This window comes from Anolis carolinensis, chromosome 1 (genome assembly GCF_035594765.1).
Source record: "Anolis carolinensis isolate JA03-04 chromosome 1, rAnoCar3.1.pri, whole genome shotgun sequence".
In the NCBI taxonomy this organism is placed as follows: domain Eukaryota; kingdom Metazoa; phylum Chordata; class Lepidosauria; order Squamata; family Dactyloidae; genus Anolis; species Anolis carolinensis.
In genome coordinates this window covers 91,237,952-91,251,730 of record NC_085841.1, presented here as the reverse complement: position 1 = coordinate 91,251,730, position 13,779 = coordinate 91,237,952, and the positions used below count along the sequence as shown (strand labels likewise).

Below are 13,779 nucleotides of genomic sequence, written 5' to 3'. Positions count from 1 at the left end.
TCAAGTTGCCTTTTGTCAACTTTTTGTCTTGTAAAATGCATGTTTAAGTTCTAGTAAGGACCTCCCATGGACAGTGAATGCTGATAGTGAGTGGGCTTTAGTGGAAATGTAGCACAGGGACTTGTACTTTCCTACAAAAATTTTACCCTAAGCTCTCCTAAACAGAATTATATAGCTGTAAGAGCAACATTAGTGTTTCAGCCGTAGAGCCCTTTTTGAACCAAAGGTTGTTTGTGGAGCCCCAAGAAATGTTTATACAGTAGAGTCTCACTTATCCAACACTCGCTTATCCAATGTTCTGGATTATCCAACACATTTTTGTAGTCAATGTTTTCAATACATCGTGATATTTTGGTGCTAAATTTGTAAATACAGTAATTACTACATAGCATTATTGTGTATTGAACTACTTTTTCTGTCAAATTTGTTGTATAACGTGATGTTTTGGTGCTTAATTTGTAAAATCGTAACCTAATTTGATGTTTAATAGGCTTTTCCTTAATCTCTCCTTATTATCCAACATATTCGCTTATCCAACGTTCTGCCGGCCCGTTTACGTTGGATATGCGAGACTCTACTGTATATTATATTATATTATAATATATTACATATAATGTATATATATCAGGCATGGGCAAACTTTTTGATGCATTATGTTTTAAAATTTGGCAGACAGGCTGGGCCAGTGGCAGATGGATAGAGAGTGTTTGTGTGAACTAATTGAAAAAAACATGGACAAATTCCTATGTCCATATATTGTTTGTAGTGCCAAAAAAAAGGGAAAGAAAGAACCAAAGGGGGGAGGGATCTGTGGAGCCTCTCAATATGCTTCATGGAGCCCCAAGGGCTTCGCGGAGCACACTTTGAGAACCGTTGCTCTAGCTGTTTTAGACTTCAATTCCAAAAGGTCCTAGCCAACTTGGCAAATAGTAAGGCATTCTAGGAACTGAAGTCCAAAACATTTGGAAGACTAAATTTTGAGAAACATTTGTTTAACTATTGATCTGTTCTCATTTTTCACCGCACTTCGTTTTTATGGTTTTATGGAGTCACAGCTTTGTGCTGCTCATTGATAGAAATCATTTGAAACCTTCAAGTCAGATGTGAAATTTATGAAATCTGTCTAATATTGCTAGATTGCATCTCCCAGCAACCTGTCTAGACAATGGTGGGAATGTTGGGCATTGCAGTCTAACAAAATCTGGAATGCTATAGGATTCACACTCCTGGAGTTGACGTTTGACTGCTGTTGAATGTGTTTGTTTATTCGGAATAAAAATGTGACTAAATAGCTTGCTCAAGAAGTAGAAAAATAGCTTGCCCAAGAAGTAGAAGACAATTCTGTTGCATAATCCTGTGAAAAGTCAGCAGTTACCGTATGTTATCAACAGAAAGGGCAATTTTCTTTATCAGTGAATAGAAACAAAATACATTCAAAACATAGGGGAAAATCTGTTTCTGTCTCATCTTTCCCTCTGTGTTGCTTGTGGGTCAGGTTGTATGGTAACTTTATCTATTAATCTTTTACAACAAAATCTTGGTGTATAATTTCCCATGGGATAAATCATTGACCTGTCAGCCGAAGTTTTGATTACTACTCTTGTGTTTGCATTCAGGTGCAAGTGGGGCAAGCGGACATCCCGTGCCCAATAACCGAGTGCAGTGAACATCTGGATGAAACAACTGTCCTCTTCAACCTGCCACATGACGACATCATCAAATATAAGTACTTCCTGGAACTTGGCCGTATCAGCTCGAGCACCAAGCCATGCCCTCAATGCAAGCACTTTACAACCTTCCGGAAGAGAGGCCACATTCCAACCCCCACCAAAATGGAGAACAAGTACAAAGTGAGCATGCTCACCAGAGCTATGGATTAGATGGCACAGCTGTGAGCAGCAAAAGTAGGCCAGGATGTGGTGGGCATTAAATGGGCTTTCTTCTCTTACTGGATCTTAATGTAAGCTGTGGTTTTAGAATACAAATCTACAGTTTCATGTCCCCTTACTGTTTCAGTGATAAGTTATATGTTCAAACAAATGGCCAGTTAACATACTAGCTTATTTGTTGGTTATATAGAACCCTCTTGTTCATCTTGAACCATGTCGGAGCCACCAGTGGCACAATGGGTTAATAAACCCTTGTGCCGACAGCATTGCTGACCGAAATGTCGGCGGTTCAAATCCAGGGAGTGGGCTGAGCTCCCATCTGTCAGCTCTAGTTCCCCATGCGGGGAGAGAAGCCTCCCACAGGATAGTAAAAACATCAAATATCTGGGCGTCCTCTGGGCAATGTCCTTGCAGGCAGCCAATTCTCTCAAACCAGAAGCGACTTGCAGTTTCTCAAGTCACTCCTAACCGGGGGGGAAAAAACTTGAACCATTTATGCCATTTGGAAATATTTCATTTTTAATTCAGTGAAGGCAAGTCATTGGCTGTATTTTGCAAGTCCAGTAAAAATAGGAAACTAAAGCTGCCAGACACTACTCACTAAATTCATAGCTGATAGATATATATATCTTGCTTCAATATTTTGTGGATGACATTGGCTCTGTTCAAACTGCTTTTGGATGTCTATTCCTGATTCTCTTTCCCAATTTCCTTCTACTGCTTTATTTGTTTCAAAGCCCTGAGCAGAACGTAAAGTTGGGGAGTGACTGACTCCACTTCCAGAGTTGGGAAGCTTGAAAGCATTTAATATGTTGCAGCTAACTGCTGCCGTAACCTATCTGTGTTTGGCTTAGAACACTGGGAAGTAGAGACAACATGTGGAGGTCTGCCCTTATTTCCATGTATTCAGTGTATACCCCCATCTTTTGGCACTGTTTGGGATGCTTTGCATAATTTTAAAATATTAAAAATTAGGATATTCATTATTTTAAAAAGAAATCATCTTAAGCTTTTATACGTAATCACAATGCTTATTAGTCAATCAAGATTTTAAGGATCATAGGCTAGAATCTGAAAGAAGTGGGGAAAATATAAAACCTATCAGATTTGTCTGGGAATGTTTCCAAAATCAGGTCTAGATACTGGGAATGAATAGCCTTATTATACAGGCAATATAGCAAAATATGATCAACCATTTGAAACATGCCTGACTTGCAAAAACAGATTTGCTATTGCTAGAATTTTATAAATATATGCCTTCAAAGAGAGCTGATGGCAAAATGTTGATCCTGTAGCTGACGATTGTTTGCAGGATTCAAGGAATAAGACCTGCAGGCATTTTCTGCTTCTTGGCAGCGGGTTGGACTGGATGGCCCACGAGGTCTCTTCCAACTCTATGATTCTATGATTTGCATCACAGTTGTGGAATTTTCCTAATGGGGCAAACCTAAGATAGTGGTGCCAAATCCAGTCCTCCTCTGGATGTGTTTTCTTGCTGATCACTTAATAGTATCTTCATTCTAAAAGACTAGATTTTTCTAAAGTCTAGTCACTGTCAGGAAGAACTTGAGACTAAAATATGCTTGTATTTTTAGCCCTTTTGTCATTAGCTCTATCTAATGTTAGAATGTATTATCTGAGAGGGTTTTTTTTTTAATTAAGTTCAGTTTTTCAGCTGACAGAAGGTCCTAAGGCTTAGATAGGAATTATGCAGTCTCTACACGATAGAACTCATGTAGGTATTATAGGATTGCAGCTCCCTGAATTCATCCCATTTGGCTATACTGGCTGGGGTGATGGTTTAACATCTGGAAGTCTGTACAACCTCAAGCCTGTCCTAAGGGATCCAATAAGCTCTCTAATTTTTTCAGACAAATGTTTGAAATGATTTCATTGGAGAAATTGCAACCTTTTGTACTTGATTTCTACTCCTCTAAAGTATTTAATTCAATTGGTGATTAGTATTGGTGGTGCTTTGTTTCATAGACTTTTATTGTGTTTTTATATACATTGCTTTAAAATTAATGGAAAATGCAGTTTAAGTAAATATATTTTTTGTAAATAAAACATAGCAAGCCATTTTTTAAAAAAAACTGTAAAGTTCACAAGGGGTGCTGGGGCTTATGTTTTATACTTTCCTTTTCCTCCTGCATTTTCTTTGACCTACTAGTTTTCTATGTCTATGGCATGCATATTGGCAACATGTATTATACGGCCTGTTTGAACATTATGACAAACATGGTGCTCAAACAGGAAACTAGACATTGAAGAGAAGAGCTGCTACACAGAAAAGAAGAAAGGAATTTGTGAACCCAGGACATGTCCCAAAAGCTTGAAACTGGAGTTTGAAGATTCACTCTGATTTTTGAGCTTCATATCTGATTGCCATTAGCTTTATATTTATAAGCTTGTGAATTAATTAGTACATTTTAAAAATGCATGCATTATCTGTGCTTCTTTTGCAAGACAACTGAGCTAGTATAATATAATCAAAATGATGTTTTTCAAAACATCCTTGTTCTCCTAGGGATTGTGCACTTTTTGTGTTTCCTCTTGCACTTTCCAGCTGTTTGTGAAAGAAATATAATGAGAAAATCCAACCATATGTCTCACGGTACATCTGAGCAGCCGTCGGTCCGCTTTGGAGATGGCAGCTCATAATTTTTATTAAATATGGTTCAGAAGCTTTAAATAACCCAGCTGTGCATTTCAGTCAGTAGCATCACATATTTCATGACACTGTTCTTACTGTGATGGATAATTTTTCATAGTCCTTGCTTCCGTCAGACACCCTTCTGTTTCATCCACAGTATGTAAGAAGCGTTAGAAGCCACTGGGAAAAAATGTCTTTGCATATACAATAGAGTCTCACTTATCCAACATCAACAGGCTGGCAGAACGTTGAATAAGCGAATATGTTGGATAATAAGGAGAGATTATAGGAAAAGCCTATTGAACGTCAAATTATGTTATGATTTTACAAATCAACACCAAAACATCATGTTTTACAACAAATTGACAGAAAAAGCAGTTCAATACATGGTAACATTATGTAGTAATTACTTTATTTACGAATTTAGCACCAAAACATTGCAATGTATTGAAAACATTGACTACAAAAATACTGGTTACTAACAAATTGACTAAAAATAAAGATAGAATTGGATAAAACGAACTTACAGTAACAACATTATCGGAAATTAAATGCGTAAAAAGTTCAGTTCTTGCTGTCTAGAGAAACAGCTGTGGATCTGGACGGGAGGCAGATTGTGTTGGATAATCCAGAATGTTGCATAAGCGAATGTTGGATAAGTGAAACTCTACTGTAGAACTGTCTGTAGAAAATTCAGCACCACCAATCTATCACACTGAATTATATGAAATTTATTTTTAAACAGATAGTCATTATGTGCAGGTTTTTTCAGAAGGTAATCAGTTTTACATACAGCATACATTAGAATAGCATATTGAACATTAATCTTTGAATTATGTTTCCATGTAATGAAGTTGACAGGGTGGCACTTAGTGGCTAATATCAACACTTGCTTTCAATCTTTGGTCTTGCTTGGCTAAGGAAGGGAGAAGATAGTAACTCACAGCTTGCAGTACATTATGAACACACAGCTTCATTCTATTTATGTTCTCCATTCCTGCTTCAAATTTTTAAAATGTATTCCTCATGCATATTCATTGCCAGTGCATGTTCCTTTCAAAACTAGTCAAACAAGTAATGTTGTAGAAAAATCAGGCCTAGGCCAGTAATATGGTGTATATGCAGCTTGGTCTCTATCTGAAAATATGATCAGTATTTTGGCGTCATGTATTCTGCAATAATATATTCTGTTTTGTTGTCTTTTCAAGGAATGGGACAACTTTGTTGTGAAACTGGTTTTTCTGTTCAAACTTACAAAGTACATCTTGCTAAACTAGACTTTTTTTTACATATAATCCCTAATATTTCAAAGGTCAGCTGCTTTTTGAGTCATTATCTGAGGACAAGTAGGAGTTCAACATGCTTAAGAACCCCAATTAAGCAAGGAAAGTTGCAAACCTTTTTAAAAAGCAACCTGAAACAATTGTGGCTAGAAAGAGCATCTAAAAATTATTTCTTAGGAGAAATCCTTAATCATTGAAAGCAATCAAATAACAAAATGTTTTGTGGCAATGACTTGATTTTAATCCAGTGTTTCTGGTCATTAAAACTATTGATACCTTCTGTTGAAATACTGTATGTGGACAAATGACATCTGCACTCACATCCATGTTAGAAGCACAACTAGGACTCAAGCCAACATGTGGTTCTTCTCTGCACACAAGAAGACATCATCTGATTCTCCTTTTGAAAAGCAGCAGAAGGGATTATTTTAATTTGTTTATCATTCTATTTGGATCATTGGCTATTTTTATTCATACCACATGAGAGCATCATGAGCTAAAGGACTGTAGTTAATCTGCCTTTCGTGGTTGCAAGTAACATCATTTGCATTACACTGTTATAAGCATCAGATGTCCGACTATAATGATTGGGTACGCAGTACAGATTTGTCTCTTAATTTAAATAATGTGAATCAGTATTTGGCACTGAGACATAAATGAGCTTGACCTCAATTTGAGCCAATGCAGGGAGTTTAAAATGATTGTATTCCCTCCTATCTCCTTTTCAGGTTAATGTATGAAATGCCAAGTTGTTTTGCTCCTAATATTTGTATGAATATATAAGAATTATTAGTCTTCGTTCATGCCTGTGATGGGATATTTTTGCTAAAATTTTGGTGAAACCCTCCCATGAATTCTTTCCACTAAGGCATAAAAATGCTGCCTTTAATCAGATCCATGATAACAGAAGACGAAAGGTTAGGCTAAATATCAAAATTCCATCCACAAGTTATTAGGGGTAGTATGTCAGTGTGAGCAAAGCAGGATTAGCCTGTCTGATCGTGTCTGTTTTCAATCACCAGAGCAACATATTGCAGGAAGCTTTGTTCTTCTGGATTCTTCTGAAACATGTGTGAGATTACCATGGTGTGTCGGTAGGTGTGATAGCCAGAAAGCAAATGATAGATGGAGCAAAGGCCTACTGTGTTTGCATGCTTTAGAAATAGAACACCAAGGGTGACTGCTGAAGTATCCAGCAGAGAGGCACCATTATTAACTCTGTGAGACTCCCTTTAATTAGAGGAAACGTAAATGCAAAAGGACAGGCAGAACCCTAACGATACTTGGCAGATACTGAGCGATGGAAATGCAAATCTCTTCTTTCTTGAAAACATACCATGGATCTTATCAGCATAAATGATAAATTTTGTAGATGTCCCCTATTTCTCCCACAAGGGGGAAAGCAATGCTGAGAGAAGGGAGGGTAAGTGCTCTCCATTGGCTTGACCTTCTTCTAAAGATGGGGGCTGTTAGAGCTATTGGAACCAGTATATGAGATTTTTGATGAATTCACTTACATTTTTATTTATGCTAGTTATCAGTTTTTAAAAGAAATACAAAAATAAAATCAGTAGCTTTTACATATTTAAGGGCCCCCTTAAATGCACAAGTACTAAAGTTTGGACTATTGCAATGCACTCTGCGTGGGGTTGCCTTCAAAGACTGTTCGGAAGCTGGAACTAGTCCAAAGTTCCGCAGCCAGGTTACTAACTAGAGCGCCATTCAGGGAGCATACAACTCCTCTGTTGAAGCAGCTCCACTGGCTGTCTGAATTGTGCCCGGAAGCTAAGTGCTGGCTTTGTCCTACAAAACCTTAAATGGCTCTGTTCCAACTTACCTCTCAGAACCTATCTCCCGCAGATTAAGATCTTTGAGTGAGGCCCTGCTCTTGGTCCCGCCGCCATTACAAGTGTGGTTGGCGGAGATGAGAGACAGGGCTTTTTCGGTGGTGGCTCCACGGCTGTGGAACTCCTTGCCAAGGGAGATTAGAGAAGCCACCTCACTCATATCTTTTAGGAAGCAGCTGAAGACTTGGATGTGGGACCAAGCCTTTGGCCCATCCTAGGATATGGATTGATATGACCTAATGGATTCTTTGGATTAATATGAAGTTGAATACGGACTAGCTCTGACTTTGGCTCAATTCTACTGCCCTTGTTGTAATGGTCACACAGTTTTTATTGTTTTAACGGGATTTGGATATCAGCTTTTAATTGTGTTTTACGACTGTTGGTTTTACTACATTTTGTATTATATGTGGCATCCAATTCTGCCATTTTGTAAGACTGCTCTGGGTCCCCCTGAGGGATAAGAGTGGTATATAAAATAAATAAATAAATAAATAAATAAGGTACTCCTCCTCCAAAATGATGATGATGAACTCCCATCAGCTCAAATCAGCATGGCAGATAATATGGAAGATAGTCCAATATATCCAGAGAACACACTATATTGGACAGATTTGATAGATAAATAAATAAATATGCTATCGTAGACATCGTAGAGGAAGATGTTCTGAAATCAAATTTGTCCAATACATTTAAAATATGAAAATTCCTTCAACACTTGTCTTGGCCTGAAATTAGCAAAGCACCTTCCACATGTAAGTAATTCCATTAATATAGTCAGTCCTTAGTATCTGTAGGGTTTTTTGTTCCTTGTGGATAACAAAACCCATGGGTGCTCAAGTCCCATCATATACAATGGTGTAGTAATTTTGTGTTCCGTATATAAAACAGCAAAGTCAGGTTTTGCTTTTTGAGTATTTGGGGGGGGGGGGCATTTTCAAGCAGTGGATGGATACACAATCTGGATATGGAGGGTCAATTGTATTTGCAGTATCTAATGTATTTTAAGCATTACTGGCATGTGTTCCGTGGTAGGAATCAATGATACTGCTTAACAATCTACACAACCTTTGCTATTTATTTTAAAATACATTTAACTTTGTTCCGTGTGATTGTAAGAATACATTTTAAGGTTTTCTATATTATGGCAGCTTAAAGTGTTCTTTACTGGTAGCCAAATAAGCTTTATTTTACACTCAAGTCACTATAGGTCATTATCAGTTTAGAAGAGAACAAAATAAATAAAACCAGTAGCTTTTACATACTTAAAGAACGTCTTAGATACACAGAAGATAAAAGTACTCCTACCCCAAATCATGCTGAGGATGCACACTTCCATGGTACCCTTCATTCGTCTTGGATTATTACTCCCATTAGCTCAAGTCAGCATGGCAGATAATATAGAATACAAAGGGACACATTAGGATCTGGGGCATATGTGTCATGGGGTTTGCTTTTTTATTGATTTGTTAAGACAGGAAGGCAGAAAAAAACACCTCTATTTTTTCCACCTACCAGAAACTCCCATTTAGCAAACCCATCAATGCTCATATTAAACCTCTATCTTAAGCCTTCACATATTCTGTGGCACACTAGGGAAACCACTTCAGTGGGATGGGGAAAGAAGAAAGAAATGTTTCCTTCCTCTTGATATCCTCCCACAAACACTAGACAATTATAGAGGCTTAATCTGAACACTGGATGGTGTCCCCTTACAATGTTTGATAGTATGTCCTATTTCAAGAAGGTATTATAACATCTAGAGTGAGTGAAGGAGAGTTGGATTTTGTGTCTTCACTAACTCATTGCTTGGGATCTTTCATGTGGCATTATTTACTTTGATAGTTCAACAATATTGGCCTAAATGACTCATAATTGGCTTGTAAAGAGAACCATAGTTGTGGTTATGTGGATAAACCATCCAGTTCAGACCATGGAATTCAGAAAATTAACATGCAGTGACCACATTGGTTGCAAACATTTTTGGCTAACTGAGCTGCCAGCAACTTTTGCATCCAATGAAGAGAGCCTTAGCCCTTCCTTAGAGCATCCCACATTGCATTTCTCCCTAGATCCAATGCAGTTGTGACTAGGGCCCCTTCCACACAGCTCTATAAAATCCACGTTGAACTGGATTATATGGTAGTGTGGACTCAGATAGTACAATTCAAAGCAAATGTTGTGGATTATCTGCCTTGATATTCCGGCTTATATGGCTGTATGCAAGGGCCTATGAAGCTTCAAATTATTATCACTGCCGGTTTTGTGGGATCAGCCATGGCATTCTACCTTCCAAATTGTTTGTCTTTTTTATTATTTTGTGGTCCTATTTCTACAGATCCAGTGTCCAACCTGTCAATTCACGTGGTGTTTTAAGTGCCACTCTCCCTGGCATGAAGGTATTAACTGCAAAGAATACAAAAAGGGAGACAAGCTGTTACGTCACTGGGCCGGTGAAATTGAACACGGACAAAGAAATGCTCAAAAGTGTCCAAAATGCAAGGTAAGACAGTGCATGTTAAACTCGGTTTCTAGTGATTGAATGTTCTGTGATGTTTTCCACTGAAATTAATAAAATTTCTGCTGACTAAGGATTTGCTATCAGGCCAGTTAAGTGGAGGAGAATTTAGTCTCTGTTGTCTGCTGACATAGCTGCTCTTTTAAAAAGTGCTTATCTGTCACCCTCTTTATGTTTGCTTAGCTGAAGTCCTGAATTTTGAAGCGGTTAACGTTACTGCTGCCCAGCAAAATACTCACATGTCTGGCGTAAAATACAATGTTCTCTTTTTAAAAAATTAAACAATAGGTGTGAGATTTATGGAATAAAGGCGTATCTGAGCTAACAAAACCTCTGACAGAAAAAACCTTTTTACAAAGTCCTTTAAATGCTCACCCACCCCCTTTTTCTGCCTTGTCCTACACCTACAGCAAGGTCTTTGGTAGTATTGTCATTGGGGGAATAGTGAAGGAGGGCTGAAGAAGTACAGCCCTTTCGTGCCAGATTGCTGTAATGTATCTTCACGTAAGCATTGTAGTAAACCGTGAGCTAGGAAATAATAATTGTGATGAGTCATGGGCCATGTAGTCCCGTTCCTGGCACTGTGGTGCTAGATGAAGAGGAAAACTTGGGTTTTTCACCGTTTCAGTCAGAATTGGAACTTTCCCAGCCAGATTTGGAAACCTTGCACCTGCAAGAGATTTGTCTTCCAGAAGTCTGTCAAACAAGCCCTGAACCTAAATCTCCTACGTTTTCTCGCCATGAGTTTTGTAAACAACAGAGGGGAGTTCAAGCGGCCTCTCGCAGGAGTGCGAGGATAGCTGCTAAGCATTCAGCTGATTAAGTCTGCTTTCCATGGGAAACTTTAAGGAGTCACACATCTGGACTCAGAGAATAGCTTTCGTTTCTGGTTCTCCAGAGAACTGCTCTTTGGCGGGAAAACGGGACCCTATTTAGGTGTTTTACCCACAAAGGGATCTTGCGGAGTCAATTCGTCAGCTACCGGAGTAGCGTGTGTGGACAGCTACTCCGTTTCCAAGCCTCGTTCCTGTTTCAAGCCTTGTTCCCGATTTCAAGCCTTCGTTTCCAGCCTTGTTTTACTCTCCGGATCTTGCCTTGTTTTCCGGACCTCGCCAAGTAATTCCACGGATCCTATTCTTGCTCCTTGTTTCCTTGTTGCCTTGAATCAAGCCTTGTGTTCCAAGAATCTAGTTATTTCCTAGCCTTGCTCAAGTTCATGGACTAAAGGACCTTGTCATCTCCCCTCACTTGCTTGGCAAGTGTGTGTTTCGGTTATTGGATTACAACTTTGGACCTTAATATTTCATATTGGACATTGTTTCCTTGGACTAATTTTGACCTTTCCTGAAAGGTCTACTCCTGGACTAATTCATACGCTTGCTTTTATTAACTTTATATATTTCCTTAATAAAGATATTAGATAGATTCTGGCTTCTGTGTATGGTTATTGGTGCTCTGCTGCCTGGGTCGTGACAATAATAAAAAACAATAATAATAATAAAACTTTATTTATACCCCGCCACCATCTCCCCAACGGGGACTCGGGGCGGCTCACAAGGGGCCATGCCCAGGACAATACAATATAGCAAAATATAAAAACAATATATCATAATACAGTTAAGCAATACAATAAATAATCATGTACAGTACAACACAAAATCAAAAAAGCAATATAACAGGGCGGGCCGCATGAACACTTCGTTAAAACTTGGGGTGAGAAAAAGATAAGAATAAAACCACGGGGAACAGGGACATAAGATAGAAAAACAGTCTAGAGGATAGATGTTGGGGGGAGTAACAAAAGAAGTGTGTAACAGTTACTCTCCGAAAGCACATCGGAAGAGCCATGTTTTTAAATCTTTCCTGAAGGCTAAAAGAGTGGGGGCTTGCCTGATTTCAATGGGCAGTGAGTTCAATGGGCATTGAAATGCAATATTGTTACTAGTTTTATTTTTCATTGTTGGATCGTATGTTGTGTATTTATGTTTATTACTTGTATTATTTTTAAATTGTTGTATGGTTCTGTTTTATGTGTATTGTATTGTATTGTATTGCATTGTTTTTATCATGTTGGAAACTGCCCTGAGCAGATAGGGCGGTATATAAATAAAGGTTTTATTATTGACACAAAGACATAGTATGACACAGCAAACGAGATATATATGCTGGATTTCGTATCACAAAATCACAAGTCAAACACTTCCCAAGTGTTTAGGATTGTGTGATATATTTTCGGATGATGCGTGCAGTTCCCAGTAAGGTGGCCTTTTGCTGTTGACAGATGGTAATTTTGTCAGTTTGTATTGTTTCCAAATGCCAGCTGAGATCTTTTGGCATGGCACCCAGTGCACTGATTACTACTAGGACCACCTGTTCGATTTTGAGATCCTGATAACGGCTGAGTTTTTCCTGTTGTTTTTCGTCAATTTGACTATCACCTGGTATGGCAACATTAATAATTCAAACTTTTTTATTTTCCATAACCGTGATGTCTGGTGTGTTGTGTTCCAAAACTTTGTCAGTCTGGATTCGGAAGTCCCACAGTTTCTTTGTGTACTCATTTTCCACTACCTTTGAAGGTTTGTGATCCCACCAGTGCTTTACTGCTGACAGGTGGTACTTGTGACATAAATTCCAATGAATTATTTGGGCCACATAGTTGTGCTTCTGTTTGTAGTCCGTCTGTGCAATTTCCTTACAGCAGCTGAGGATATGATCAATAGTTCAGCTTCCTTGCACAGTTTGCATTTTGGGTCATTAGCTGATTTTTCGATCTTGGCCTTAATTGCATTTGTTCTGATGGCTTGCTCCTGGGCTGCAAGAATCAGGCCTTCTGTCTCCTTCTTCAGTGTCCCATTCGTGAGCCATAGCCAGGTCTTCTCCTTATCAACTTTCCCTTCAATTTTGTCAAGGGACTGCCCATGCAATGCTTTGTGTGCCAGCTGTCAGCTCTGGTTCGTAGTGCAGTTTTCTTGTAGTGATTTCTTTGTCCACTGTGATTTGAGGAGTTTCTGATTTTCGACTTCAATCAAAGCAGGTTCTTTACTTTCCTTTACATATTCTACCAGGGCATGTTTTTCTTCTTTGACTGCTTGTTTTACTTGTAAGAGTCCTCTGCTACCAGATCTTTTAGGCAGATATAGCTGGTCAACATCACTGCGAGGATTCAGTGACTAATAAATGGTCATGAGTTTTCTTGTTTTTCTGTCCAAATTGACCAGATCCATCTGCATCCAATTGATAATGCTAGCAGTATATCTTATGACAGGTATGGCCCAGGTTTTTATGGCCTTGATGGTGTTGTCTCCATTGAGCTTGCTTTTGAGAATTTTTCTAACCGTTTGAGTGTACTCTTTACCGACCATAGCTTTTATATGTTCATGTTTGATGTTGTCCAGCTATAGTATGCCCAGATATTTATAGGCCTCTGGCTGGTGACACTTTATCATTTGGCCATTAGGCATATTTATGACCTCACTTTCAATTATTTTTTCCTTCAGTGCCACTGTCGAACATTTTTCCAGGCCAAACTCCATGTTGATATCAGCGCTAAAGAATCGTACAGTGTTAGTCAGAGACTCGATTTCAG

The 13,779-nt window shown here is 38.6% G+C and overlaps 1 protein-coding gene across 1 annotated transcript in view; it reads left to right on the top strand.

Annotated features, from left to right (window-relative positions):
* The window catches only part of rnf217 (ring finger protein 217), a 51,590-nt gene that overhangs the window by 24,149 nt on the left and 13,662 nt on the right, over positions 1-13,779 (top strand). The window contains exons 2-3 of the mRNA XM_062979064.1: positions 1,617-1,850; positions 10,011-10,175. Of these exons, the coding sequence (XP_062835134.1) occupies positions 1,617-1,850; positions 10,011-10,175 (399 nt within the window). The remainder of the gene's footprint in view (positions 1-1,616; positions 1,851-10,010; positions 10,176-13,779) is intronic.